The 26,057-nt window shown below is 42.5% G+C and overlaps 1 protein-coding gene across 13 annotated transcripts in view; it reads left to right on the forward strand.

Annotated features, from left to right (window-relative positions):
• Window positions 1–26,057, forward strand: part of MYO9B (myosin IXB) — a 43,544-nt gene that overhangs the window by 11,022 nt on the left and 6,465 nt on the right. For 6 of the 13 annotated variants that reach the window (XM_085562496.1, XM_077788792.2, XM_085562488.1 and 3 more), the window contains 29 exons: window positions 6,125–6,219; window positions 7,450–7,512; window positions 7,635–7,734; window positions 7,874–7,974; window positions 8,180–8,309; window positions 8,769–8,858; window positions 9,101–9,217; window positions 9,500–9,634; window positions 11,407–11,528; window positions 12,095–12,236; window positions 12,470–12,665; window positions 14,575–14,650; window positions 15,042–15,131; window positions 16,167–16,277; window positions 17,318–17,357; window positions 17,818–17,940; window positions 18,369–18,449; window positions 18,567–18,677; window positions 19,185–19,307; window positions 19,797–19,946; window positions 20,053–20,219; window positions 20,739–21,713; window positions 22,220–22,286; window positions 22,644–22,774; window positions 23,387–23,544; window positions 23,653–23,831; window positions 24,306–24,404; window positions 24,881–25,057; window positions 25,536–25,577. In XM_085562496.1, the coding sequence (XP_085418622.1) occupies window positions 6,125–6,219; window positions 7,450–7,512; window positions 7,635–7,734; window positions 7,874–7,974; window positions 8,180–8,309; window positions 8,769–8,858; window positions 9,101–9,217; window positions 9,500–9,634; window positions 11,407–11,528; window positions 12,095–12,236; window positions 12,470–12,665; window positions 14,575–14,650; window positions 15,042–15,131; window positions 16,167–16,277; window positions 17,318–17,357; window positions 17,818–17,940; window positions 18,369–18,449; window positions 18,567–18,677; window positions 19,185–19,307; window positions 19,797–19,946; window positions 20,053–20,219; window positions 20,739–21,713; window positions 22,220–22,286; window positions 22,644–22,774; window positions 23,387–23,544; window positions 23,653–23,831; window positions 24,306–24,404; window positions 24,881–25,057; window positions 25,536–25,577 (4,191 nt within the window). The remainder of the gene's footprint in view (window positions 1–6,124; window positions 6,220–7,449; window positions 7,513–7,634; window positions 7,735–7,873; window positions 7,975–8,179; window positions 8,310–8,768; window positions 8,859–9,100; window positions 9,218–9,499; window positions 9,635–11,406; window positions 11,529–12,094; window positions 12,237–12,469; window positions 12,666–14,574; window positions 14,651–15,041; window positions 15,132–16,166; window positions 16,278–17,317; window positions 17,358–17,817; window positions 17,941–18,368; window positions 18,450–18,566; window positions 18,678–19,184; window positions 19,308–19,796; window positions 19,947–20,052; window positions 20,220–20,738; window positions 21,714–22,219; window positions 22,287–22,643; window positions 22,775–23,386; window positions 23,545–23,652; window positions 23,832–24,305; window positions 24,405–24,880; window positions 25,058–25,535; window positions 25,578–26,057) is intronic. The other 7 variants (XM_085562489.1, XM_077788793.2, XM_085562490.1 and 4 more) reach the window with 3 other exon arrangements.

Below are 26,057 nucleotides of genomic sequence, written 5' to 3' on the forward strand. Positions count from 1 at the left end.
CTTGATTACAATTTCTAGACTGAAGAATGGAGTTACAGCTGGACCATGAAAGATTTGATGTGAAATGTTGCTTGATGTTGCCTTATCAAACATCTGAGAGATGAAAGCCCTGATGCTGAGACAATGGAGTTAAAAATAAACCGTGGTATCAGCACAAGTGTCACATGGGCTGTGAGAGGAGAGTGGTCATGGGGCAGCTCTGAGCCTCTCTGACACTTCCTGCTCTGTCCCAGCACCCCTTTGAGCTGTTTAAAAGGTTCCTTGTAGGAGAGCTCGCAAGCAGAGATCAATTGCAATAATTCTGATTGTTTGGCACTGCTTGGAGCTTTCTAGAGAAAAGGATCAGGAAGGGAGGCTGCGTCCCTGGACAGTGGTGCCTAAAGCTGAGCTTTGTGCTGGTCTTCAACAGTTCATGGACATTCAGTTCCTATATAGGAATTGCTCTCAGATTATGGTTTGTTGTTTTCTTCTTTGTTTTCGTTGTATCTCCAGGCTAAGGGAGATCATCTTCAGTTTCTTTAAAACTGGTGGGAAGATAAATATAAGCTCTGTTTTAAGATACTCCTAACATTTTCAACCTTTTCTAAATTTAGTAATTAAAATACAGTTCCCTGGTTTGAAGCTTTGCTGTCTGGTATTGACTAATTTCAAGTTACTTATGATTGAAATCCTAAGAAGAAATTTACACTTGGGAACTGTTTGGGTCAAATTTGGAAGAGTGAATCAAACCTTGGGCAACTATTATTTGGGTCAAATTTAGAATAATGAATCAAACCTTTGTTTATTTTATAGTCACAAACAAGACAAATCTTTCCATGCAAACTGAAGAAGTTTCCAAAAAATTTATATTTCCTTTTCATCAGGGAAAAATGGCTTAACTGCATGTTTCAGCTATAAAATGCACAGCATGCTACCTAAGAATCTGAATTTATTTTGGAAACTTAAAGTTCACTTATTCCTCAAGCCAGCTAATTTAGTAAAGTGGCAGAAAATTGAGTTAGGGGATAGGAACATGTGGTGAGAGAACAGAGGGAATGGGAGCTTTGTTTTCTGGCAGCAGAGTTTCCCTTGGCCGTCTGTTGTTAAGTTGTAACCCTCAGTATCTCCTATTTATTACAGAATTTCAGTTCCTTTTTGAGTGTGCTGAAAGTTTATTTCCCTCTGAAATGGGAGCTGAGAGGAGTTGGGACAGATGAAAAGATTTGGAGTGTCATAATTCTTTATATATTATTTTGAAAATCATTGCTTATTCCCATTTGGATGTGTTCTTGGGTTTTCAGTGATGCTGAACCAGTCTTTGGAAAGAATTAAGGCCAAATAAAATGGAAATTCCAGCAGGAAGCTTTTATTAATTGATCTTCTAAAGAAGAATTATTATTGACAGCACAATCAGGCGGGGGATCAGATTTTCTAGAATTTACCAGATAAAAAAACTTCTAAAATTTAATCATAGCAAGTTTTAGGCTTTACAATTCTGTGGAGAAGAACAGAGCAATTTGCTGCCAGCTCTGTTTCCCTCATGACAGGCCCACTCTGCTGGTGGCTGTGGGATGAGATGGGCTGAAGCTCAGTGGAACTTCAGCTCTGGTTTTCATTTTTATTTGCCATCAAAGTGATGCCTTGTGAAGGCTGACCTAGAACAGGGACTAGACAGAGTTAAAGAATAAAGCAGGGATTTATTAAAAGGCCTCAATAGATCCACCTTGGGCAGCACAAGAGCCCAGCCAGGGCTGCATCCAAAATGACCCAAAATGGTCCCAAAATGCACAACTGCTCACGGGGCCTCTCACTTTGATCAGTTCTGCTCCATTTGCACGTTGGAGTTCATTGTCCAATTCCAGCTCCAGCCCAGGCAGTCCCATCCTGCTTGTTCTTCTCTCTTCATTCCACATTGTTTGTGCTCTTGGGCTGAGATTTGGATCATTTGTCCTTGGTGCCCAGATGGAGCAGGAATTGTTTTGTCTCCCTGCTCTGTGCAGAGAGCTCAGCATCCCCTCATGTGAAGCCCAGACCCACCCACTAAAGCAGTACAGAACCTGAAACATAGAAAAGCTCAAACCTGAGGCATCAAAAGCCTGCACCAGAGAAAGTGCTTGTTTTGAGCCCATTATCTGCACGGGTTTGCTTTAAGAATCCTGATCAGAGGAGGAATGGAACTTCTTTTTCCATTTGCTTGCATGGCACTGGTTTTTCTGGTAGAAATGCAATGTTGTCTGCTTTTCCCTGCTGCACACAACTCTTGGGGGAAATCACCTTGTTCTTCATTCAGTCCTGCCAGGGGGATTGCTTGGAGTTCCCAGGACATCCCCCAGCAGGAGGAGTTGCAGAATTACCCTGAATTTCCTGTTGGTGAGTGGATACTTCACAGCATGGTTGTAAGGACCACTTAAACCAAGTTTAGTGGAACCAAGCTCAGCCCTGAAGGAGACCTTTCCCCTGCCAGGGTGTGGAATTGAGTCTCCCCTGTCCTCTGGCACGTTGGAAGCTGGGTCTGTGTGCAGGGCTGGTTCTGCCATGGGGCTGAGTGGTTTACATCAAACTCCCAATAGCTTTTTCAAATTTTGGCAAGTCTTATGAAACAATTAAATGTGATTTTTGTTATGTTCCTGAGGTACATGCTTGGAGCATGTGAGTAGGAGTTGGGGTTTTGTTGGTGTTTGTTTTTTTTTTTTAACAAATAGAAGGAGAATTTGGTGATTTTCTGCATACTTTTATATCTATTCCTGTTGTAAGAGATTTAAGTGTCAGGCTCCAGTTTCTGCCTCTCGCATTCCAAGGTAAGAGGATGGGTTGAATGACTTCCTGCCTCCCAGAATATCCCAGTTCTGATTCCTGCTACCATTGCTCTGCTATTTTTGGCTCACCCTGTTTTATTCAGCTGGTGTTGTGCATTTCAGTGATTTAGTTTTTAGTTTTTTGGTTTTGTCTTCTCATGGACTCACAAGGGAATACAGTGAATGGGTTTGTTTATATAAAGGATTCATTACCTTTAGCTGAAATTTTCTTATTAATTTATTTTGTTCTCTTCAAAGTATTTTGAAGAACATGGCAACAATCCTTAAAAGTTAAATGTTACAAAAAAAACTAACCCCAGCCAGAATGTTACCTGACTTGGAATGTTCTTTAAAAAGTTGTAGATGTTAAAGGCTCTTCTGAGGAAATGGGTACATGAAAACTTTCCTAAAAAACTGTTAATATTAGGTCAGCTTTTAAGAATTTGCTGTGTGCTTTGACTAAATACCAGACACATGAGATCATAAGAGCCTTTAGTTTTAAACTGTATTCATTGCTTACATGAGTAATGACTAAGAAGAGTTTTTCAGGAAGCCTGAGTTGTGGGATTTCTTAGCTCTATAATGCCAAAAATATTTATTAATAAGAAACAATGTTGCAAATTTAGCTGTACTGTGATTTGGCTTGGACATAACTGGTGAACTGATAGTTCACTGGTGGCTGAAGTTGGAAAACTTTATAAAAATGTTTTCTGGGATAATTTTGTAAGTCCATTACTCTGTAGCAAAGTTCACTGCAGCAGATTTCCCAAAGCCCAGAGTGGGAAGTTGGATGGTGTTCTGCAGAGAGCAGGAGCTGAGCCACTGTCCTGGAGAGGAAGAGGGGTTTGATTTACTGACAATTCACTGTGCTGATGTCACAGGACTTTCACTGCTGGTTTGGCAACTGCAAGGAGCTGACCTGGATTTTATGCATATGCATGCAAAATGGGCTCTAAAAAAGGGAAATCTGGGTGATACATTGGTGGATAAATGCTGCAAAGAGATATTGGTGGCTGGGAAATGCTTGCTTTGAAAAAATCTGAGCGGGGATGCTGTTGGCACTGTGACATGTGTGGTGTGGTCTTGGAAAATCCAGAGCTGGAGCTCAGCCTCAGCCATCTGTGAGCACTTCTGGATACAAATCCTCTCCCCTCAGCCATCTGTGAGCACTTCTGGATACAAATCCTCTCCCCTCAGCCATCTGTGAGCACTTCTGGATACAAATCCTCTCCCTTCAGCCATTTGTAAGCACTTCTGGATACAAATCCTCTCCCTTCAGCCATTTGTAAGCACTTCTGGATACAAATCCTCTCCCTTCAGCCATTTGTAAGCACTTCTGGATACAAATCCTCTCCCTTCAGCCATTTGTAAGCACTTCTGGATACAAATCCTTTCCCTACTGAAACCAGTTGATTTTTCTGGAGTTGCAGCATGGTTACTCTGCACAGGAAAAGCTCCTTCAGCTTCTTCCTTTAGGTCAGGAATAACACGGACATTCTCCCAGTGTATAGGAAGTGTTTCAGATCCTCTGAAAGCAGATAGTAGTGGAAATCTGCTTGTGGGAGAGCTTGGAGAAACTGCTCTGTAATTAGTGGCCCAAAAGTTCCACTGCAGCACTGCTGAAACCCTTAAGGTACTTTGAAAAAAAAAAAGCAAAACCAAAACCGGAAGAGAAAGGAAGGCTTTCAACATATATAATAATGATAATGCCAATGTTTTCCATGGAAATAGCCCCTATTTGGATGTGTACACCATGGCTGGGTGTGCACATGTGGGAAATGGATTTCTAGAAATAGACATGTTGTCCCAGTAAGGAGTGAAGATAAAATAAGTTTTTAATAGAAATCACAACAACACCTACCGACCGCTCTGAAGTTATCATAAAAAACCAGTCAGCCCATTTAAATAAATCAATAACCTCTTGAACAAAAGAATTGAATACTCTCAAAAAATCACACCTCATAAATCCTAATACAATACATCTTTCATAATTCTATTTCTCCAAAATCTTTTTTACAAAACCATCCTTTAAAACTTATTTCTATTTCCATTTCTCTCTCAACAATATCTACTCTATTCCATAACATTTCTAAATCAACCTTTCTTATCTCAAAATTTACATACAAATACATACTATGTAAACCCTCTCTCAAGTTCTAAACATTTTCTACAAATCCATTTGCCCCATGCACACGGCTCTGAGCTGGGTGCAGTGCGCTCACACATCCGTCGTGCTCCGGATGTGGCAGTGAGTGTGTCTGTGCGTGTGCAGGAAGAGATTGCACAGCTCTGTGCAATCATTTCACACATCATTGCACAAGGCTTCTCTACTAGGGAGGAGGATTTCCTCATGGGGGCCTTCATTGCTTGGAGCTTTGAGAGGAAATCTCTGTGGTAGGAGATGCTGGCATAGTCTCCCCCGAGCAGTAATTGCATTTTGGGGAGGTTTCCTTCTTTAGATGCTGTCTGGTAGAAAGGTGACAAGCTTCCCTTCCCCTTGGAACACATGGTTAAGAGTTGATAAAGACATTCCCAACAATTAATGATACTGGACCTTTACATGTAATAAGTTTCCTTTGTAGTTAAGTGTGGCTCATGCAGAGTATTTTGTGTTATGTGTGTATTAGCAGCTGTCAGAGGACTCATGATCTGATAGAAGAATTAGAAATGCATAGTTAAGGTTTGGGCTTTAATATCTGTTTTTTTCTTTCCTAACACCTCATCATAAAACTCCATTTTTCAGTGTCGTGTAGCTGAGTAGCTGCCCAATGAGTTGTTTTGTAAACCAAAGTTTTTCTATTTGTTCTTTTTCTGCTTTTGTGAATACACAACTTTGTAAATTCCTGGGCTGACTTTATAAATGAGATACTAATGTTCTGTCTCTCTTGAAGAAAAGTTGTGTTTAATGTGAATTTTTTTCCATGATAGCAACATGGGGGAATAGGATGTGGTTTGTGACTTTTGTATGGAAGAGGTGATTTCATGGTGGTTGTGCTGTCTTCACACTGCTGAATGTCTTCTCTGAGATCCTAATTGTTACTGATTGAGGCTGATTTGTCCTCTCTACCTGTGGTTACCTGTGCTGTACTCCTGAAAATATCTAAAATGTTATTGCTTCCCTCAGTCCCACCAACATTACTGCCAGGGTGAAATAATGAGCACACACAGTTCTGTGAGGAACATGGGGGCTTCCTAGGCTGCCTTTTTGCTGTTTGTGTACTCCAATTCCCCCAGTATTCCCATTTATTCTGGAGCCAACAGGAATCTGAACAATGAACAGAAGAGCTTGGGAAGCTGTATATTGACATATTTAGTTTGATTGAAAATTAACTTATTTTGCTTTATTGCAGGCATTTGGAAATGCAAAAACAGCACACAACAATAACTCCAGTCGTTTTGGGAAGTTCATTCAAGTCAACTATTTAGAGAACGGTATTGTCCGGGGGTAAGTACAGGGTGAGCTCATTCTGGGGGTGATCTCTGTGCTTTTAGGAACTGGGAAGCCTCTGTTGTATATAAAATGCTGCCTTGTTGAAGCTCTGCTCATATGAAAATAGCTTGGTGCTGTGGAGTTCAAAATTCTGTAAACTGAGCTGTGTGGAATTGTCAGGTAATGCACAATATTCTGACTTTGCTGTACAGCTTGCTCATGTTAAGGATCTGCTTCTGTATCTTTACCTTCATGGTAAATGAAGGCTTTTGCATAACACCCCCTGACCTTTCCATTTTGCATTTGAAAACAGAAGATCTGAATTTTTAAGAGGAGTGAGGAGAAGTGAAATAGATTTGAGGAAGCCATTTTAAAGAAACAATTTAAACATCAGCTAGAGAGATAAAGAATGCTATGAAATTACTTAATCAAATGTGTGTGCTTATATCTGAAGGTCTTAAAACACGAGATATTCAATGCCTACATTTGCTCATTCTGAGGGACTGTGGAGCGTCATGAGCAATCCCTGACCTCGATGGTCCAGTGTTTCTTTTCTTTGAATTTCTTCTCATTTGCAATAACATGAGTGACTGGGAACTCTGTGCCACATGTGCCTTGAGTGTTATTCTGAACAAATTTAACATATTTTCAGACCCAGTCAAGAGATTGGTACAATTTGAATACACTTGTTTTGTCTTCAGCCTGAGGAAAAGGTGCTCAAACTTTGTTCTTAATCCTTGTACCCCTTGTCAAGGACTTGGAATTAGTGTTTAGGTTACTTTGTCACCTTGTAGGGGGTTTGCTGGCTGGCTTCCATTCTGGGCTGATGTCTTCACTGACATAAAAATCCAGCAGATTTATTGGGATGAGAATCAGGCAGATATCTGGGATATTTCTGGGGTCTTGCCTTGGCAGATAAGTGTTAATTTTTCAGGATAACACATTGTCACCTCTCTGGGGGTCTTGCTTCTGGTGGCAATTTTCATCAGCACTTTCCTTGCTTGGTCTGCCTGTTCTAAGATATCTGCACTAAACCCAAGCACTGCAGAGAGGTGTTCCTTGGGTATTTCTTTGTTCCTGTCACAATATAGGGACTACTGAAATTCTTGCTTTAGATTTAAAGTAGTGTCTGAGCTATTCTCTTGCACATTCTAGTGCAGATCTCTCTTGGCAGTTGCTGTCTGATGTTTTCTGAGGTCTTTTCTTTTTGCCTTCATGCTTATTTCATTTTCTGTGCCTCCTTAGGGCTGTGGTTGAAAAATACCTGCTTGAAAAATCTCGTCTGGTTTCTCAAGAAAAAGATGAAAGGTAAGAGAAATACAATTTTCCAAGAGGGTTAAAATTAATGCAGCAGTTTAAGAGCATCTGAATTATATAGAATAAAAGAAAATCCAGTATATTTTAATGAAAGAAATGCATTGACTTTGCAGGAACTACCATGTCTTTTATTATTTGCTACTTGGAGTCAATGAAGAAGAGCGTAAAGAATTTCACCTCAAGCAACCTGAAGATTATTTCTACCTCAACCAGGTACTCTGTGATTTACCAATGCATTGGTGAGGATTATCTGTATGTTGTTCAAAGATGAAAGGACAGAGACTAGAGTATACTGGGCTTTTTGTGATGTTTGGGTTTCACTCTTTGCCTATTTTTGGATTTCTCTTTGCAGCATAACTTGAAAATTGAAGACGGGGAAGATCTCCGACATGAATTCGAGAGATTAAAACAAGCCATGGAGATGGTTGGCTTCCTTTCAGCAACAAAGAAACAGTAAGTGGAATTCTGTAAGCTTTTGTTACTGGCAGTTATTGTTCATGGCTTGCAATGAGCAGCTGGGATTAAAGTAGTTCTGTAGGGAATGAGGAGAGCTTGGGAGCTTACAGACTAATTCTTGAGGCAGGAATTAGGTCTGCTAACCTGTCATAATGAACTCTTTTAAGAAAAATTCTGACATAATTCAATTTTTCTTCCTTAGGATCTTTTCAATACTTTCAGCTATTTTGTATTTGGGCAATGTCACATACAAGAAGAAAGCCACAGGTCGGGATGAAGGGTTGGACGTGGGACCTCCTGAAGTGTTGGACATTCTTTCCCAGCTGTTGAAAGTAGAGTATTTCTCTTTAGCATGAATGTGTGGTATTCCTGTTTGTCATGTTCTACCTCAGCATTTCACTCGGATATCCCAATTGCTGTATCTAAATCTCCTTTGTGATACTTCCACAAAATTTATCTTGTAGGACGGGAAACATGAAATTAGTGAGATTATTTGGTTTAGAGATGGAATATAACCTACAGCATGGAAATAGAATTTGTTGCCTCACCAATCACAGAGATGAGCAAGAATAGATTTAATGTAGGCGTGTTCTTTGCCACCACAGGGAAACATCTGAATGAATGTAAGCAGGATAATTTAAACAAGTTGTAGGACTTGTAAAGCTACTGATGGATGATAAATGTGGCTGTTGTCAAAGAGCTTCTCTGAAGAAGTTGTATGTCCACTGCTGCAGTCAACTCATTGGGGAACTTCACGGTGACAGTAGCTCTTGTTCTCTCTTATTTTGAAGGTCAAACGGGAAATCCTGGTAGAAGTGCTAACAAAAAGAAAAACTGTGACTGCTAATGATAAGCTTATTTTGCCATATAGTCTCAATGAGGTGAGTAAAAACACACTTGTAGAGTGATTTTAAATAACTGAAACCTGCTTTTTTGGATTAAAAAAGCTATTAGGGTACACTTTCACATTTTGTGAGGGATGGTTGGCAAATGAGAAGTTGGAATAAAAGGCAAATTGTGGTTTTATTTATCTCTGCTGCGGTTGTAACCTGTGGGGGACGCTGGTTTGGAACATAAATGATTATTTTTTTGAACAAAATTCTGAAGATTGTTTGATCTGCAGGCAATAACAGCTCGTGATTCCATGGCCAAGTCCTTGTACAGTGCTCTGTTTGATTGGATTGTTCTGCGAATAAATCATGCACTCCTTAACAAGAAGGACATGGAGGAATCTGTTACAGTAAGTAACAAAACCAAGTCTTTGCAGGCAGTTGTGTGTTTGGACCTAACAGTCAATGCTAGAGATGATGTGTTTTGATATCTGGGATCAATTTTTGATACTTCACAAGCCTGTGGTAAATTTCCTGGTAATATTTAATCATCTCTGTTTTCACAGTAGGCAGAATTATTAAGTATTTAAAATCTTTCAGCACAGACTGCACTGCTTTCTGCACTGTTTATCTGTTGGGGGTTAAGGCACTGTATGACAGATAGGTAACTAGATTTCTACATCTTCTTTTAGTGTCTGTCCATTGGTGTACTTGATATTTTTGGATTTGAAGATTTTGAAACCAACAGTTTTGAACAGTTCTGTATAAATTATGCAAATGAGCAACTTCAGTATTATTTCAATCAGCACATTTTCAAATTGGAGCAGGTAAGAAACAGGAGTGGCTGAAGTGAAATCTGTTTTTATTAACTGTTTGTGTGTTATGCAAACTTAGCCTTTAGTCTGCAAAACCCCATGGCATAATTGCTTGAATATTTCTGAAAGTCTTTACTTCTAAAATTTCTTCTTTCACTATTGCTTGTTCTTGTACTAACGGGCTCTTTCTTCAGAGGGCTGGCACTAAGTTTCTGCTTGACTGCAAAAACTAAGATAACATTCAGGTGATCCCAGACAGAAGTCAGCTAAAACTGTGAACTTTGGTATTGGAAGTCTGTAGGTGAGGGGTTGGATTCAGGTGTTTTTGTTTAAATGGTTGGGAAACAGTTTACTTTTATCAGTCTAAGTATTTAATAACCAGTTTTTGCTGCTTCTCCCACCCAACTGCATTTAGGGGATACAACTGTGATCCTGGCAGTGGTTCTGAACTCCTGCTACTACTGGCATATGCTGATTGACTGGTTTGCAGGTGCTGTCATCTGGCAGAGCTCTCTTGAGTGCTGCAGGAGCCAGCAGATCCTGTACCTGGACTGTACAGACTGGGTTTTGGAGTGGGGTTTGCTCCAGACTTGGTTTTTTTCTGCTTTATGCAGCATTGTGGTTCTCAAGTCACTGCTGAAAGGAGTCATTCTCTAGTATGTGGTACTTTGTCAACAACTTTAGGCAAGAATTTTAAAGAAAATAAAATTACCAAGCATCCAAACTGTGTGTAAACATAATGTTGAGGTCCCTGTTTTGTAACTTAGGACAGAATTGGCTATCCAGGCTGGCCAGAGTAAATAGTTACATTGTCTTCTTCTTTTTTTTTTTTTTTCCTTAATGCCATTTTTCCAAATAAGCTTAATCCTTGAATGACCCATTTCCTGTATCTCTTGCAGCCTGAGGGCCCTCAGGGGGATCTCTATATCTTTTTAAATAAAGACTTGTTTGTCTGTGGAAAATGGCATTTCAGTTCTGTAACACGGTGTGCACTGTGTTGGGCAGACTGAATTCCACCTACTTAAAAATAATGCATTTATCATCATCATCATAATCTAGACCATGAGAGGTGCTCTTTGTCCTTTGTTATACATAAAACTTACTACATTTTCTGTGTGATTCTTACTTTATCTTTTTTTTTTACTTTATTACCTTATCATTAGCTTTTTTTCTGTGGGTATTTACAGCATTAAGAAAATCTGGTATTTTGCTTCTGAATCTTGTAGTGGGAAGCTTGTCCTGTCAAGCATTTGAGGGATTGTCACTTCAGCAGAAGAGCTTCATGTTCTCTTGTCAGGGAGCTCCAAATGTTCTGAGCCTAAGTAATATCCATTGCTTTCTGAGGGAAGTTCTGGTGCTGATGTTGTTGACTACTCTCATGTCCCATATTACAAAAACTATGGGAGAGCAAATAGCCTTGAATTCCTCTATGTGTGCCCAGTTTTGCTGGAGTGCTGAGGATGTAATATCTGACTCCAGGGTCCTAGGCTGCTGATTGCTGGAAAGGCAGAGCACAGCAGAACATTCCTTGCACAGCTTCGGTTTTGAAATAGTTTTACTCCAAACAGACCCTGCTGAGTGACGTGCCTGAGGACCTTTGATCTGTGCCACTGTGCCTGTTCTTCTGTTCTTATTTATAAATTCTCCTTATTTTTGTCTCCGCTGCCTGAACTAACAAACTCCACTTGCTGTGGCTGTCCAAGGCTGTGTTTTAAGCACTTAAACCACAGGACATCAAAGGTCAGGGCACTGTACTGACAAGGGAATTTTCTTGAGCCACACAGGAGGAATATAAGAGTGAAGGGATCACTTGGCACAATATTGACTATACTGATAATGTGGCCTGCATTCACTTAATCAGCAAGAAACCCACTGGCCTCTTCTATCTTCTGGATGAAGAAAGCAAGTAAGCAACAAACATCTGCAAAAACATGGCAGGGAGGAGGGAAGGGCTGTGAAATGGAACAAAATGCAGCACTGCAAAAAGAAGGGGAATGTTGTGGGAAGGAAAGGGTTATTTATGACTATGATTTACACTGGAGTTTGCTTCTAATGACTCCAGTATGGTGGTAAAATACATTGATGCTAAAACTGAACTTTGGCTTATGCAAACTTAGGAGCTTCCATATTTGTGGCTTACCATGGAACTGCAGTTAAAGTAAAATGCATGTCTGTAAGTCTTTGGAGCATTAAGTAGCAAGTATGGTAAATAGTTCATGTGATGCTAACTAAATTTGGCTGGTGAAGTGGGAGGAAACATTGACATACACTTGAAACCTCAGAATATTCTGCTGTGTGTGGAGCTGCTTGGTTTGAGTCCAGAAACTGAGCTCACCTTTAAAATTCAAAGCAGGTGTAGAGATCTTGGACAATTAATACTTTCCACAAGCAAAAGTAGGTGTTCATTCTGTCACCCTAATACACATACCTGTATTTGAGAAGTGGCTGACCTCTTTTGTCTTGTATTCCCAGTTTTCCGCATGCCACCAACCAAACTCTACTGGCAAAATTCAAACAGCAGCATGAGGAGAACAAGTTTTTTGTTGGAACCCCAGTGATGGAGCCTGCTTTTATCATTCGTCACTTTGCTGGCAAAGTAAAATACCAGATCAAAGTACGTGGTAGATCTGGTGGGCACAAAAAGAAATTCCTTGTCTTTCTGTGAGTTTTTTGTCAGGATGTAGAAAATTTGCTGTGAATGGGCTGAATCAGATGGGTTCTCAGAGGTACTTTGGGTTTGTTTTTAGGGTGGTGGTGTAGACTGGACGGTAACCCTCACTATTATTCTGAATAAACAAAACAGGGAGCTTTTGCGAGATATTGTGGTTCCATGTGCCTATTTTGCAGGATTTCAGGGAGAAGAACATGGATTACATGAGACCCGACATCGTGGCTCTGCTGCGCAGCAGCGACAGCGTCTTCGTGCGGGAGCTGATCGGGATGGACCCGGTGGCCGTGTTCCGCTGGGCCGTGCTGCGCGCGGCCATCCGCGCCATGGCCGTGTTCGCCCAGGCCGGCCGCGAGAGGGCTCAGAAAACGGCAGGTGGGGCTGGGGAAGGGCAGGGATGGACCGGGGAAGGGCAGGGATGGACTGGGGAAGGGCAGGGATGGACCGGGGAAGGGCAGGGATGGACCGGGGAAGGGCAGGGATGGAACAGGGAACGGCAGGGATGGACCGGGGAAGGGCAGGGATGGAACAGGGAACGGCAGGGATGGACCGGGGAAGGGCAGGGATGGAACTGGGAGCGGCAGGGATGGACTGGGGAAGGGCAGGTGGGGCTGGGGAGCAGCAGGGATGGACCAGGGAAGGGCAGGGATGGACCAGGGAAGGGCAGGGATGGAACAGGGAACGGCAGGGATGGAACAGGGAACGGCAGGGATGGACCGGGGAAGGGCAGGTGGGGCTGGGGAGCAGCAGGAATGGACCAGGGAAGGGCAGGGATGGAACAGGGAATGGCAGGTGGGGCTGGGGAAGGGCAGGGATGGACCGGGGAAGGGCAGGGATGGAACTGGGAGCGGCAGGTGGGGCTGGGGAGCGGCAGGGATGGACCGGGGAACGGCAGGTGGGGCTGGGGAGCAGCAGGGATGGAACAGGGAAGGGCAGGGATGGAACAGGGAACGGCAGGGATGGACCGGGGAAGGGCAGGTGGGGCTGGGGAGCAGCAGGAATGGACCAGGGAAGGGCAGGGATGGAACAGGGAATGGCAGGTGGGGCTGGGGAAGGGCAGGGATGGACCGGGGAAGGGCAGGGATGGAACTGGGAGCGGCAGGTGGGGCTGGGGAGCGGCAGGGATGGACCGGGGAACGGCAGGTGGGGCTGGGGAGCAGCAGGGATGGAACAGGGAAGGGCAGGGATGGAACAGGGAATGGCAGGTGGGGCTAGGGAATGGCAGGGATGGACCGGGGAAGGGCAGGGATGGAACAGGGAACGGCAGGGATGGACCGGGGAAGGGCAGGTGGGGCTGGGGAATGGCAGGGATGGACCAGGGAAGGGCAGGGATGGAACAGGGAATGGCAGGTGGGGCTGGGGAATGGCAGGGATGGAACAGGGAAGGGCAGGGATGGAACAGGGAACGGCAGGTGGGGCTGGGGAAGGGCAGGGATGGACCAGGGAAGGGCAGGGATGGAACAGGGAACGGCAGGGATGGACCGGGGAAGGGCAGGTGGGGCTGGGGAGCAGCAGGAATGGACCAGGGAAGGGCAGGGATGGAACAGGGAATGGCAGGTGGGGCTGGGGAATGGCAGGTAGGGAACAGGACACTGCAGGTGTGGAACAGGAAACAGCAGTTAGGGCTCAAAAACTGCCGGTAAGGCACAGGGAAGTGCATGTATGGCGTGGGAAATGGCAGGTAAGCTCATAAAACTGCAGGTAGGGCTTGAGAAAGTGCAGGTAAGGCTGGGAAACTGCAGATACGGCACAGAAAACTGCTCTGAAAATGCTTAATACTCTACAATTGCTCTGCTGGCAGAATGAGTTTGTGGCCAAACCTCATCAACCAGACATTACTTTGGCGCTAAAGGCAAACTGAGTATGGAGATGGTTTAATATTCAAAATTAAGGAGATTGTCACTGTTCTTACCTGAGGTCATTCAGCTTTCCTCCTCCTGTCAGTGAAGCGTTTCCAGCAGGCTGGGACAGACTTGAAGGCCTGTTTGTAAAAGTTGGGGGTGATGGTTCTGGTATTCTCATCTTATCACTAGTTTTGATCTTCTTAGACTTCTGTGAAGTATCAAATGAGTGTTCAGGATTAATGACTAAATTTGAGCAGCTGCAACTTCCTTTCTAGTAGAAGGGAGTTTGAGCAGAAAAGTACTGTAGCTTGATAAAGGACTGGATAAAAACCCCAGGCCTTTGAGTAGATACTGTGCCTGCTAAAGTTGGTGGTTTGTTTGGGGTTTTTTGCCTGCTCATATCTTTGTCAAAATGCAGTTTTTTGGTTATTTCCTAACAGGAGTGGTACGTCAAGGACCCAGAGTTCCCCTTGGAGAACTCCAGAGATCGAATACGCCGGTAGAAAAAGTTTATCGGTGAGAAACACATCCTTAACCCCTACAGGGAACAGCTGAATTGCTGAGTTGGATTTCCATATATCAAATCTCAACTAGATCTTTCCACAAGGAAACCAAGCTTTATTTCTTCTGTCTTGTTTGCTTTGACCTTTTAAATCAAAATAACATCTAACTTATTTTATGTAAGACCCAATGCCACCACATGCTGGGGACAGCCTCAGTTCCATTTACCACTGGTTTTTGAGTTCTCTGTGGTTGCTGTGTGCAGCTTTTAGCATTGTGTGCTCCTTTGCAGCCAGTCTAGGCCACTGAAGGGGGCAGAGGCAGGGCCAGTCTTACAGAGCTGTATCTCTATAGGGAGATTTGCCTTTCTATGGATATTTAGGCTTTGTACGTGTTCCTTTTGCAGCCTCTCAGTGCTCGATTTCTCATTTGATTGTTCTGAGGATTTCGATATAAATGCTTTTCAAGACATCATTTCTTTTTGTGAGAACAAGAAGTAAGTAGCAAAAGGCCTGAACTCCCAGGCCAGAGAGGCACATTTCCAGGACACAGTGACTTTCTCAGTGTGCTCTGAGTGACAGTGAAGCCATGCAGCACTTAGTGACTTCATGCTGCTTCCTAATTACTGCATCCTGGACAGCCTCTGTCACTGGGGGAAACAAAGAACTAAATATCCAATTTGTGAAAGGATTGGTCACAGCTTACCAGATCTGTTTCCTTGGAATATCTTAAATCTTGATATTCAGAAAAGCTCAGAGGTACCCAGGGAAGCCACGACCCTGTGTAATAATATTGCTGCCTCTGTGAGCAGCTCAGAATGGGGAGAGCATCTAAAAGTCAGAAGTGATTCTTACACTTCTGTTATTTTTGGTTTGTGCCTCTCTGGAGAGTAAAGAAGGTAAGTTCTGTGCCAGGACACAGCACTTCACAAGAGCACAGTGCATGCTTGAAGAATGGAACATGCCATGAATTAAGGACCATCCCAGGCTTACTTTGAAAAACTAAACGTGAATAAGTTTGCAATAGAAATGAAACCCAAAATTTCTTCAAGTATCCCACTAACAGTTTGTTTATAACTTATTTTTCTGATGTAAATCTGTTTAGGTAGCTTCACTTTAGTAGTCAAATCTCTCTATAAAAATGTTTACTGTTGGTTATAAAGTAGCTTATATCTACCTGAAAAGGTTCCTTGGCTTAACCAGAAGTGTTCCCTGCCTATTCAGTGCAGTTTGCTAAATTTCTTTACATTTTCTGAATTGATGGCTCAAGAATTTACATTAAAAGGTAGAATGAGAGAGTAAGTTGAGTGTGAGACTCTGGCAATGACATTTTAGAGCACTGATGGAATAGAAAGTGCAAACTTATCATCAAAATCATTCATGTTTAGGAAAAAGTAGCCTGGGATTGATCTGCTGCATTTTGGAGCACACTTGGTGATGGAACCTTTTGGGGTTTTAACTCCTTTTTTCCCCCCTCTCTCATGGCTGTGTATCTCTGTTTGCCACCTGTGTTTTGCTGTGGATCATTTTAGAGACATGCATGAACAAATCATCGCCAGTATTAAAGGACTGCCCTGGCAGGGTGATGATCCCTGTGAGCTGCTTCGGTCCCTCAGTCAGCTTCAACACTGCTCCCACCTCCTGTGAGTGCTCTGGGTATTGCTCTAAAAGTGCAACAAGAACCAAGCAGTAACTCCAGTTCCTAAAAATGTTGCTTGTCCCAAATTTGTCTTTTGAAAAACACTAAACAAGACAATTAAAAATAAAACATCCCTTCTGCAAATAGGCTGTAGAGAACACCTTGTTGCTTCATTGCATTAGTGGAAAGTTAAACCAATTTCTCATGAGAACTTGCTTTAACAACCCCAAGTATGCAGTATGAGCTTGTTGTTGCAAAATATTCAGTAATGAGATCTCCAACAAGGTGAGGCAAATGTTTCCTGAAATTCAGGTTGCTGGTGCTGGATGTAGTCCTGGGTTTAAAGTCTTTACATCTGCAGTTCTGTGCATGTGTAAGGAAATGAATCTGTGCTCAGCTGTATAATAAGTAAATGTAAACTGGGTGGCTGAGAGCAGGAACCTGCCCTTTATCACAGAGTTAATATGCTTAGAACCAGCAGGATGTGAACTGCAGCCTCCTTTCTGAGAGCTTCCACTTCTTTACCCTCAGTGTGTGGATGAGAGCTGTGCCTGAGGTGTGTGTCCTGCTCAGACATCCCAGAGTTCCTGGTGCTGGGACATGCATTGCCCTCCTGGGAGCAGTTGGGTGCTTTCATAGAGCTTCTGGTGCCAGCAGCTGTAACTTCTGCATTGAGTACTTTTATTTGCTAGTGCTTTGTGTTATAATGAGTTTACAGTTGCTAAAGAGAATAACTCACACTACAGTAGCCTGTACAACAATGCAGTTTTGAATGGCTTTAACTTCAGAGGTGATGTTTCACTTTTGAAAGCTCCCAATACCTACAGAGTATATTTAAGGAAAAAAATATTGTTCTTGTTGCAGAGCAGTTCGCATTTCTTGCATTGATCACTTGTAAGAGACATGCATGAACACACCCTGGTGCTGTTGTGCTCATTTTCTTCTTCCTTTACCTTGCCTCATAAACTGCACCAACTTATGGCTTGCTGAAATTATCAAAAATCATGTGGTTTTTTTCTTAAACTATCTTTAATATTTTAACAGGAAAAGTAGAGGTGTCAAGCAAAAGCAGATCATTCCCAAGGTAATCAGAAAATTTAGATTTCTCTTGGGTATGGGCTTTTTTGCACTGTGAATTTAATTTTCTTTGACAGAACTCAGTTTGGAGCTGTTTTATAGTGTAGGAAAGTTGTGTTATTTATCCTGACAAGCTAAAAAAACAGGTGAATGTTCACTTTAATAGGAGTTGTTTAATTAGGCAGGTATGAAGATGCCATAAATGCATAAAGTCACTTCCAAGTCAGGGAAGGCAAATGCAGTGATTAAGTGATTCCTCTTGTTCACCTTACACTCTTGGGGACAGGGCAGTGGAATACTTTCACTCTCAAGAAATGTTTTGGCCCAAAATAGAAATAATTGGGAAATATAACATGCTGTTTAATGTGGAACTTGGTAGCTGGTTTCATTCTGACTAATTTCAGACAAAATATTTCCCTTTTAGTTGAAAGACTTGCACTTTGTTGATTATGAAAACTTTTTTGTAGAACTTGCTGGATTCCAAATCTCTGAAGCTCATAATGAGCATGACTCTGCACGACCGGACTACAAAGTCCCTTTTGCACTTGCACAAGAAGAAGAAACCCCCCAGCATAAGTGCCCAGTTCCAGGTAGGTGACACACCTCAGGGAACAGCCCCTCCTGGGCTGATCTAGGCTGGTCTCGCTTGGAAAACCAAGTGGGTTTTGTTCTTGAGGTTTTTTTGAGGTGAGTTTTATTGCTTGATTAAAGTTAGAGTACATTTTGAGATGTCATTTATGCCATGAAATGTGTCAGTTCTCTGTACTGATCATCCTTGTATACAGATCTAGTGCTACTATGAGTGCATGTTCAAACCCTGCTTTAAATCCTCTTGAAAAAAGCTAAAAGCAAATACCGAATATTTATCGTGCTGAGCAACGTGGGAGAATCTATTTGGATTTTGTAGAGCCATGAGACCTGAAACAACCTGATTCCTCAGGCAGAAGCTATCCTGCTGTCAAACACCACTCAAAGTGCTGATACCTGAAGAAAAACTCCTGTGACTGTTTCATTTCAGACTTCACTTAACAAGTTGCTGGAGACATTGGGCAGAGCTGAGCCATTCTTCATCCGCTGCATCCGCTCCAATGCAGAGAAGGTGAGGCTGCCGCAGAGCTGAGCTGCCTGCTGAGGTGTGGAAGGAAATGTGCTGTCCCTAGGACAGCAGCTGGGCTCCTCAGGCTCTCACTGGCTGTTTTCTGCTGGTCTTTTACAGAAGGAGATGCTCTTTGATGAGAGCTTGGTGCTGCAGCAGTTACGGTACACGGGCATGCTGGAAACTGTGCGGATCAGGAGGTCTGGCTACAGTGCCAAATACACATTCCAGGTACAGTGGGAACTGGAAGTGGATTGAGCTTTCAGGAATATCCGCTCTCTTCAGAAAACACATCTTGTATGTCTATTCATATGAGGCTTATGACCACTTGGGATGAGCTGTAAAAATGCACTGTAGTTTTGAGAGAGTCTGCATGGTAAAAGTCATAGTTAAACTGTTATGTGTCATCTGCCAGTAAATTCTTCCTGGTTTTGTGAAGGAAAACATTCTGAGTGCAGTCAGTCAGTGCTGCACAGTGCTGTCTAATGTCGGAATTAGTTTTCTGTAAAAAATTCTGTGTAGGTTCAGAGATCAAATCCAGGTGATCTTTACCGTTAACACAAGGCTGACTGTAGCCTGCATTTTACATGGAAAAATAGCTCAGTTTGTAGTGAGAGGTAAGTATTTTCAGATCCCTGTAGCTTAAGTGTCTTAAATAGATTTCTATTTTAGAGCTAAAACTCCAAACTTGGGAGTTGCCTTCTAACTTTGGTCTCTTGCTGTCTCTGCTTTTTACAGGAATTCATTGACCAGTTTCAGGTGTTACTGCCCAAAAATGTCAAAGCCTCCAAAGAAGACATTTGTGCTTATTTGAATAAACTAAAACTGAATGAAAACTACTATCAAATAGGAAAGACCAAGGTCTGTGAAACTTTCTGTAAGGCAGTAAGAAACACTGCTGTACACTGCAAAATTCAGTGTAGTTAATTTACAAGTGTTACTCTTTTCTGCTTTTTGTACCTAAATTGGCTATTTTAATTCTTTCAAGTGGTGACACAGACGCTGCATGTGACCCCTTGGTTTTGATGCCAGACTGGTTTCTTGACTACAGTACAAATCCATGTTATATAGATAGTTTGGGAAATCATTGCTATTGGCATTTGCCAAACAGATCAATGTTTACATTTTAGAAGGGGTCTGTGATTTGAATGCTGTAAGGACAGGTGTAAGTTTTAGAATCCAAACTCTGAAATTTAAAAGGATTTTTATATTTTGGGCAAGCTGTCAGCCAGTAAGGTTTGGTGCAGTGGTACCAAACCATTACCTTATCTGTTATCTTATTATAGCTCCAGTGGGGGCTGAAAGGCTCCTGTTAACTGCTTCTTGATGAACTTTTCTTTAACTGAACAGGTTTTTATGAAAGAGGCTGAACGACAGATACTACAGGATACACTACACAAGGAAGTGATCAGGAAAATCATCCTCCTCCAGAGCTGGCTCAGGATGGTTTTGGAAAGGAGACGCTTTCTCAGGATGCGGCAGGCAGCCGTTGTTTTACAGGTGTCTTTGAGAACTGCCAACCTTATTTTCCTAACAAAACAAAGTGTCATGGAACACTCCCCACCTTGAGGCAGCCCTCCCTCACTTCAGAAATCTCCCTTTGCAGGCGTGCTGGCGCTCCCGCTGTGTCAGGATGGCTCTGCAGAGGAACAACGCTGCCATCGAGATTCAGGCGGCCTGGAGGCGGCACCGGCAGCGGAAACGCTTCCTGCAGCTCAGGAGGAGAGTTTGTCTCCTGCAGGCCCTGGTCAGGGGGCATCTGCAGCGTAAGAGGTAAAGGGAAGGAGCAATGTGGCATAAAAGCATCCATTTCATCACCTGGCTTCACCTGCCAAGCTCAGTTTGTGTGTTGCGGTGACTTAGTAAACAACTTGGTAAATTGTTGCCCAAGGAAGTTGTGGCTGCCCCTAGAAGTGGCCAAGGCCACATTGGGTGGGGTGTGGAACACCCTGGGATAGTGGAAGGTGTCCCATCCCCATGGTATGGGGGATTGGAATGAGATGATCTCTAAGGTCCCTCCCAACCCAAACCATTCTGGGATTGTATGAACTTTAAGGCAGTTACTACTATGTGATATTTCAGTCAGTATCAAGTGGTCAGTGGAGTGTGGACACTGGATAAGTGCTCAGGACTTGAGTTTTATTCAGCTCAGCTGCACTGGTGCTGCCAGTCCTGACAAGCAGACTGTAATTTGGGTCTGTATTGTTATTTGGGTTGCATTTAAGCAATTGGTGGTTTTTTTGACCCCTGGGCATTAAGGATTTGTATTTGCCTATTAAAAATTCCTAACAGATACCAGAAAATGGTTCTAGAAAGGCAGAAAGCTGAAGAAGAGCAGAGAGAAATGCAGGAAGAGAAAGACAAAGATCAAGATACGAGCAAAACATACGACGTAGATGAAGATACGAGTAAGGATGAGCAGAGTAAGCCAGCAACAGATGAGCTGCCTGTGAAACACGAGTCAGAGCCAGATCAAGCTGTTGAGGATGAAGGTCAAGCTCAAAATGAACAAGCTGAAAACCTGAGCTCATCTGAGAAAGCCACGTTACCCCAGAAGCACACGATGGACGGCTCAGAGAGAGTGACCAACAGCCGGGAGAAGCGGGAATCCCGTCGGCAGAGGGGGCTGGAGCACAATGACTTGCAGAACAAGCATGTGCTCCTGTCCTTTGAAGGACCATCTGCATTGGGCCTCGAGGAGCTGACTGTTTCTGAAGAGGCCCTGGAAACTGCTCCAGAGCCAGAGAAATCCACAGCACAAGAAGATAATGTCCTTCAGGGAAGCAGCGAGGGAGAGAAAAGTCCAAGTGAAGAAAAAACTCTTTCAGACATTCCACCATCAAGTGAGATAAAAGAAAGCGGTTCTGTTCCTGAGCAGCCACCTGGATCTGATGCAGAAGACATGGCAGCTGATAGAACAAAAACACAACGGAATAACAATAACCAAATAAAAGGCAGCCAAAGTTTTACCTGCCCTGAAAGGCCAACAGATCTTGCACTGAATGTTCATAACACGCTGTCTGCTACTGGCAGCTTCCAGGACCCTGCTGACTGCTGGGCAGATAAAAACAGGCGGCAGAGGGCAACCAAAGACCTGGACAGCCCCACTTCTGCAATCCAGAGATATGTGGATGACCCAGAGAAGCTGAAGTACAAGAGAGAGAAGTGGAAAGGAAAGAGACAGTCTGATGCTGGTCAGAATGATGTGCTGAGTCAGTCTCTGGATGGAAGGATACGTGTGGATAAGTCTCCTCAGGATCAGCTACAGTAAGGACAGCTTCCTTTTTTTCATTTCACAGAAAACAGATCTCTGTAGTGTTTAAAAATCAATGGAGAACTCCTGAGAGCCTGTACATTTGAGCCATGTTATGGGAGCACATGGAGTTGTGAACAACTCCTGCTTTTCCTTGGCTCCCATTCCTGCAGTGAATCTGTATGGGCAGAATGTTTTCAGAAGTTCACAAAAGCTGCAAAGCCTGCCTGGCTGTATTAAAAGGAGAAGTCAGGGCATTAGTTGACATAGTGTCTCGAGTTTATCTTCATGTGTCTTTTGCCCATTGCAAACAAGGTTTTAGTGACCTGCAGCTTGCGAGCATCATCCCTCTGAGATGGCAGGAAATCAGACATTCCCGTGCTTTTTCATTTCTCTCAAAGTAAATTGCAAGGTCTGATCAGGGTTCTGACTTGTAGTGTTGATATGTTGATTATTTAAAAGATGTGAAGAGGCCACAGACTTCATTAAAATATATATTCTGAAACTCATCTTACTACAGGAAGAAGGGGAGTTCAGCTTCATTAAGTGACCTCTCAACACTGGTCCAGACTGTTGCCATGAACCAGGTACTGATGCTGTTGTGCATATTTATACTTAATTATAATTGTTTATAAATATTAAAGATTTGTGAATAATTGTCTGTAGCGTGTTTGTGTTCATTCAGGTTGATTTTCTTTTTGCTTGGTACCCATTAAAAACAATCATCAGGAAAATATGACACAGTAATTTGAAAACATAAGTTTTAATAAATGGATCCTTGATCAAAGCATTAAATATACTTGGCCCTTGTATTAGGAAGCTAATATCTGTTGGGTAAAGTGTATTGTCTTGATGAAATAAATTTCACCATTCTAGCTTTTAAAACCATTTACAAAATCTGTGTCACTCAAAATGCAGTTTTTGACTCCTCCTCTTTCCTGTAGCAATCACCAGATCCAATTGAAGAAGAAAAAGGCAACAAGAAATACCCTCTGCAGAAGAAGCCCAGTGACAACTTCGCTACCTCGGACACGGCCGCTCCCGTGCAGCCAGCAAGTCAGCAAGGGGATGCCAAGTATGGCTTGTGTGTGACTGGCCTGTCTTTCAGAAAATGAAAAAAGAGAGATTTTCTATTGGTACTTGAGTTGGGCACCTTGAGGTTGTGATTGTGGAGAGGCACAAGTTGGCATCAGCTACATGAGTGGCTGTGTTACTGCTTCTTGTTGCTCTGAGCATGATATCTGAGCCTGCTGAGGAACACATTCTCTGCTTGCATAACACTTTCTGTGAACTGGTTCTTTTTAAAATAAGAACCAACTTACAGCTGGGATTAAAGGTTCATGTAGTGTAATACAACACCAAGAGAAAAGCTGAAGAACCCAGCAAGCATGTAATGCTGCTTCCCTGGCCTGCTCCAGCCTCTGGCATTCTGCAGCCCAGAGACTTCCTGAGCCAGAAGTGATGTTTTGGATATGTGAGGTGTTGTCTGTGTGTGCTGAAGGTAGTGTTCTGATCTTGTAAATACCAGAAAGTCCAGGAGTGCTTTCACATTCTTTCCTTTTTTTGTGCTGCTCAGTTTTTCTGCAGGTTGGGCCTTAAATATTCCCCATAGTTGTGAATCCTGTTTTTGTGGCAAAGCCAGCTTCCATTACTAATGAGACAAACTTGTATCTGCTTTTTTATTCAGGTCTGCTTTCAAAAGCCCTTTGCGTAGACTTTTGGGGAAAAAGCCAGACAAGAAAATTGCAAAGGAGAGCTCTGATGCAATTGAGGAAGGAGACGACCTCTCCCTTGTGTCTTGTGTCCTCTTTGCAGACACAGGAGGAACCCAGAAAGTTTCAGAAGGTGAGTTTGGTGATTTAACCCTCAGCACAGTGCATCTTTTCTGTGAGGAAACAAATGCTGCAGAATTCCCTCACCCTGCTTGAACGTACAGATCCGTTTCTTTGGCAGGTTCTTCGGGGCAGCCAGGCCGCCCCCAGGCTGGGAAGGAGAGCAGCAAAGCAAAGAAGAGCAGAACCATAAAGATCAGCAAGGTCTCGAGCGTGTCCCAGAACTGGCGCGCATCCATGGTCCGGGAGATTGCAAATGCCAATGAGCTGAAACACCTGGATGAGTTCCTCCTAAACAAGGTGAAAGGCTCCCAGCCATAAGAAAATTCAAGTCTTTGTTCACTGTTTGTGTAGAATTTTAAAATCTTCTGGTCTAGGTGCAAGTTTCTCTTATAATCTTTAGATTATAAAGCAAAAGGGAATTGATTAGATGGTTTGGCTGAGTTAGGTCTGCATTAGGGCCCTTCCTATTTTTTTCTTGAATGCATACTATTGCATTAAATACAATACAAAGCATTCATGTTAGTTCTTGTTTACAAATGTGTGGACAGCAAAACTTGTATTAAAAAATCCCTGAGAGTTGTAAGTACAGAGAGAGTTCTCCAAAGCCCAGCTACCCAACTCTACTGTTTTGTATCATCAGCGCAGTGCATTAAAAAATGTTGTTTTAAATAATTGGAATGGTCATAAATGATTAGGCCTAGCCACTGAAGCTTAACTCTGTTCAGATGTTCTTTTTTTGACAAAATCTGATGCAGATGTATTTTTTTCTAGATCAATGACTTACGCTCCCAGAAGTCTGGTGTTGAATGTTTGTTTTTTGAAGCCACAGAGAAGTTCAGAGGAAACATCAAGACCATGTACTCTGCTCCTGTAAGTAGTAAGTCTCAATAAAGGAAAGTTGGCAGGCAAAAAATGAGTTGAGTGTGCAGGTTAAAGGCTTGGCCTGCAGCTCTTCAACAAAGCAGTTCAGCAATTCTCAGCATAGAATTCAGAGGTGAATGTTAGACTCATTTTACAGTTCTGCTGTAATCTCAAGCAGTCTGCTTTATTTTCCTTTTCTCATTAACTCAGCCATAAATTTATTTTTAGAAATTGATGGATTTTGCTGCCTTCGGCCTCCTAATGCTGAAGAGAGGAGCCAACAGCTTTTCCAATATTCCTCTGACACTGCCTTGTGTCAGCCAAGTGCTGTTGGACAGTGCAGGAGGGGAAGTGTGTTGTTTCTGTCATGGGCTGTTATCTTTGACTTTGATCATGGCTGTGCTTTTTCACCTCTGAACTTAAGTGCATAAAAATATGAAACTGTATCAAAAAGGAATGTCTGACAAGTATTTTTCCTTCTTTAGAACGGACAAATCCATGTTGGCTATAAAGATCTGGTGGAAAATTACCAGCTCCTAGTTACAAACCTGGCCAAAAAAAGGGAAGAGAAAGAAGTCAAGCTGGTTTTGAACCTCTTTCTATCCCTTCTGGATGAATTCATCAGAGGATATACAAAGAAAGAAGAACCTGAGCAGCCCAAGGTATGAAAGTTATTCTATTGCTCGTTTATGGTATGGTGAAACACTTGCTCTCTTAACAAACAGGACCTGTGCTACCTCAGAAACCTTTTCCATGGCATTCTTTCTTATTTGGGAATCATTTGCCATACACACATCATGTGTGTAACAAATTCTGATTGCTGATACACCTTTATGGAATTGTTAATTTTTTAACTTATTATTTTCAGAATCTGAAAGTGTACATTTTCTTTGGTGAAAACATAGGAGTTCTCTGGAGGTTTGAGAGATGGAGTTGCTTTGTCATCAGGCAGTGAGCTCAGATGGTTTTTAGGAAGTTGATAGTGTGAGCCCAGACAACCCTCAAACCAAGCTGAAGCTGCAGGATAGTGTCTTGAATGTCTGGAGGTGAAGTAAAGTCTGGGAAACTCAGTAAGGGGGAAAAAAAGGAACAGAATGTCTGAATTTCAAAGACTAAGGCCAGTTTTGTTTCCCGTTGCAGCAAACCAAAGCCCAGAAGAAGAAACGGAAACAAGATCGGGCAGTAAGTGCCTTCTTTTTGCAATAATCCAAGTTCTCAGGTGCACTCGCAGAACGCAAACACTCTTTGAAGAGCTTGATTTTGTACTGACATTCTGGTTTGTTTTGCATGCTTATTCACTTACCTCTTTTATGAAGATGTGACAATATAAAACAAATTTTCACAAAGCAGAGATCTTTCTCATGCAGTGAATGGATGGTACTGGAGCATTTTCTTGCTTGTCCATAGCTTCTTTTAAAGTGTAAAGGCTTTCTCAAGCATGGGCTGTTTAAAAGAAAACAACTACTAAATATTAGTAACAAAACTATTGTACTGATGAGCTTTAAGGTAGCAAGTCAATTATGAAATATTCCAGCAAACCTAATTTCCTTAAGATAGTGTGAAATTTGGTTTAAGGGTGAAATCTTGCGGCTATAATTGTAAAATAAAAGGTAAATGTGAGATAGGGTAGATGGTAACAATAATTTTTAAAAGGCAAAAAGA

The sequence above is a fragment of the Lonchura striata genome, chromosome 28, assembly GCF_050655825.1.
Source record: "Lonchura striata isolate lonStrDom1 chromosome 28, ASM5065582v1, whole genome shotgun sequence".
NCBI lineage: Eukaryota > Metazoa > Chordata > Aves > Passeriformes > Estrildidae > Lonchura > Lonchura striata.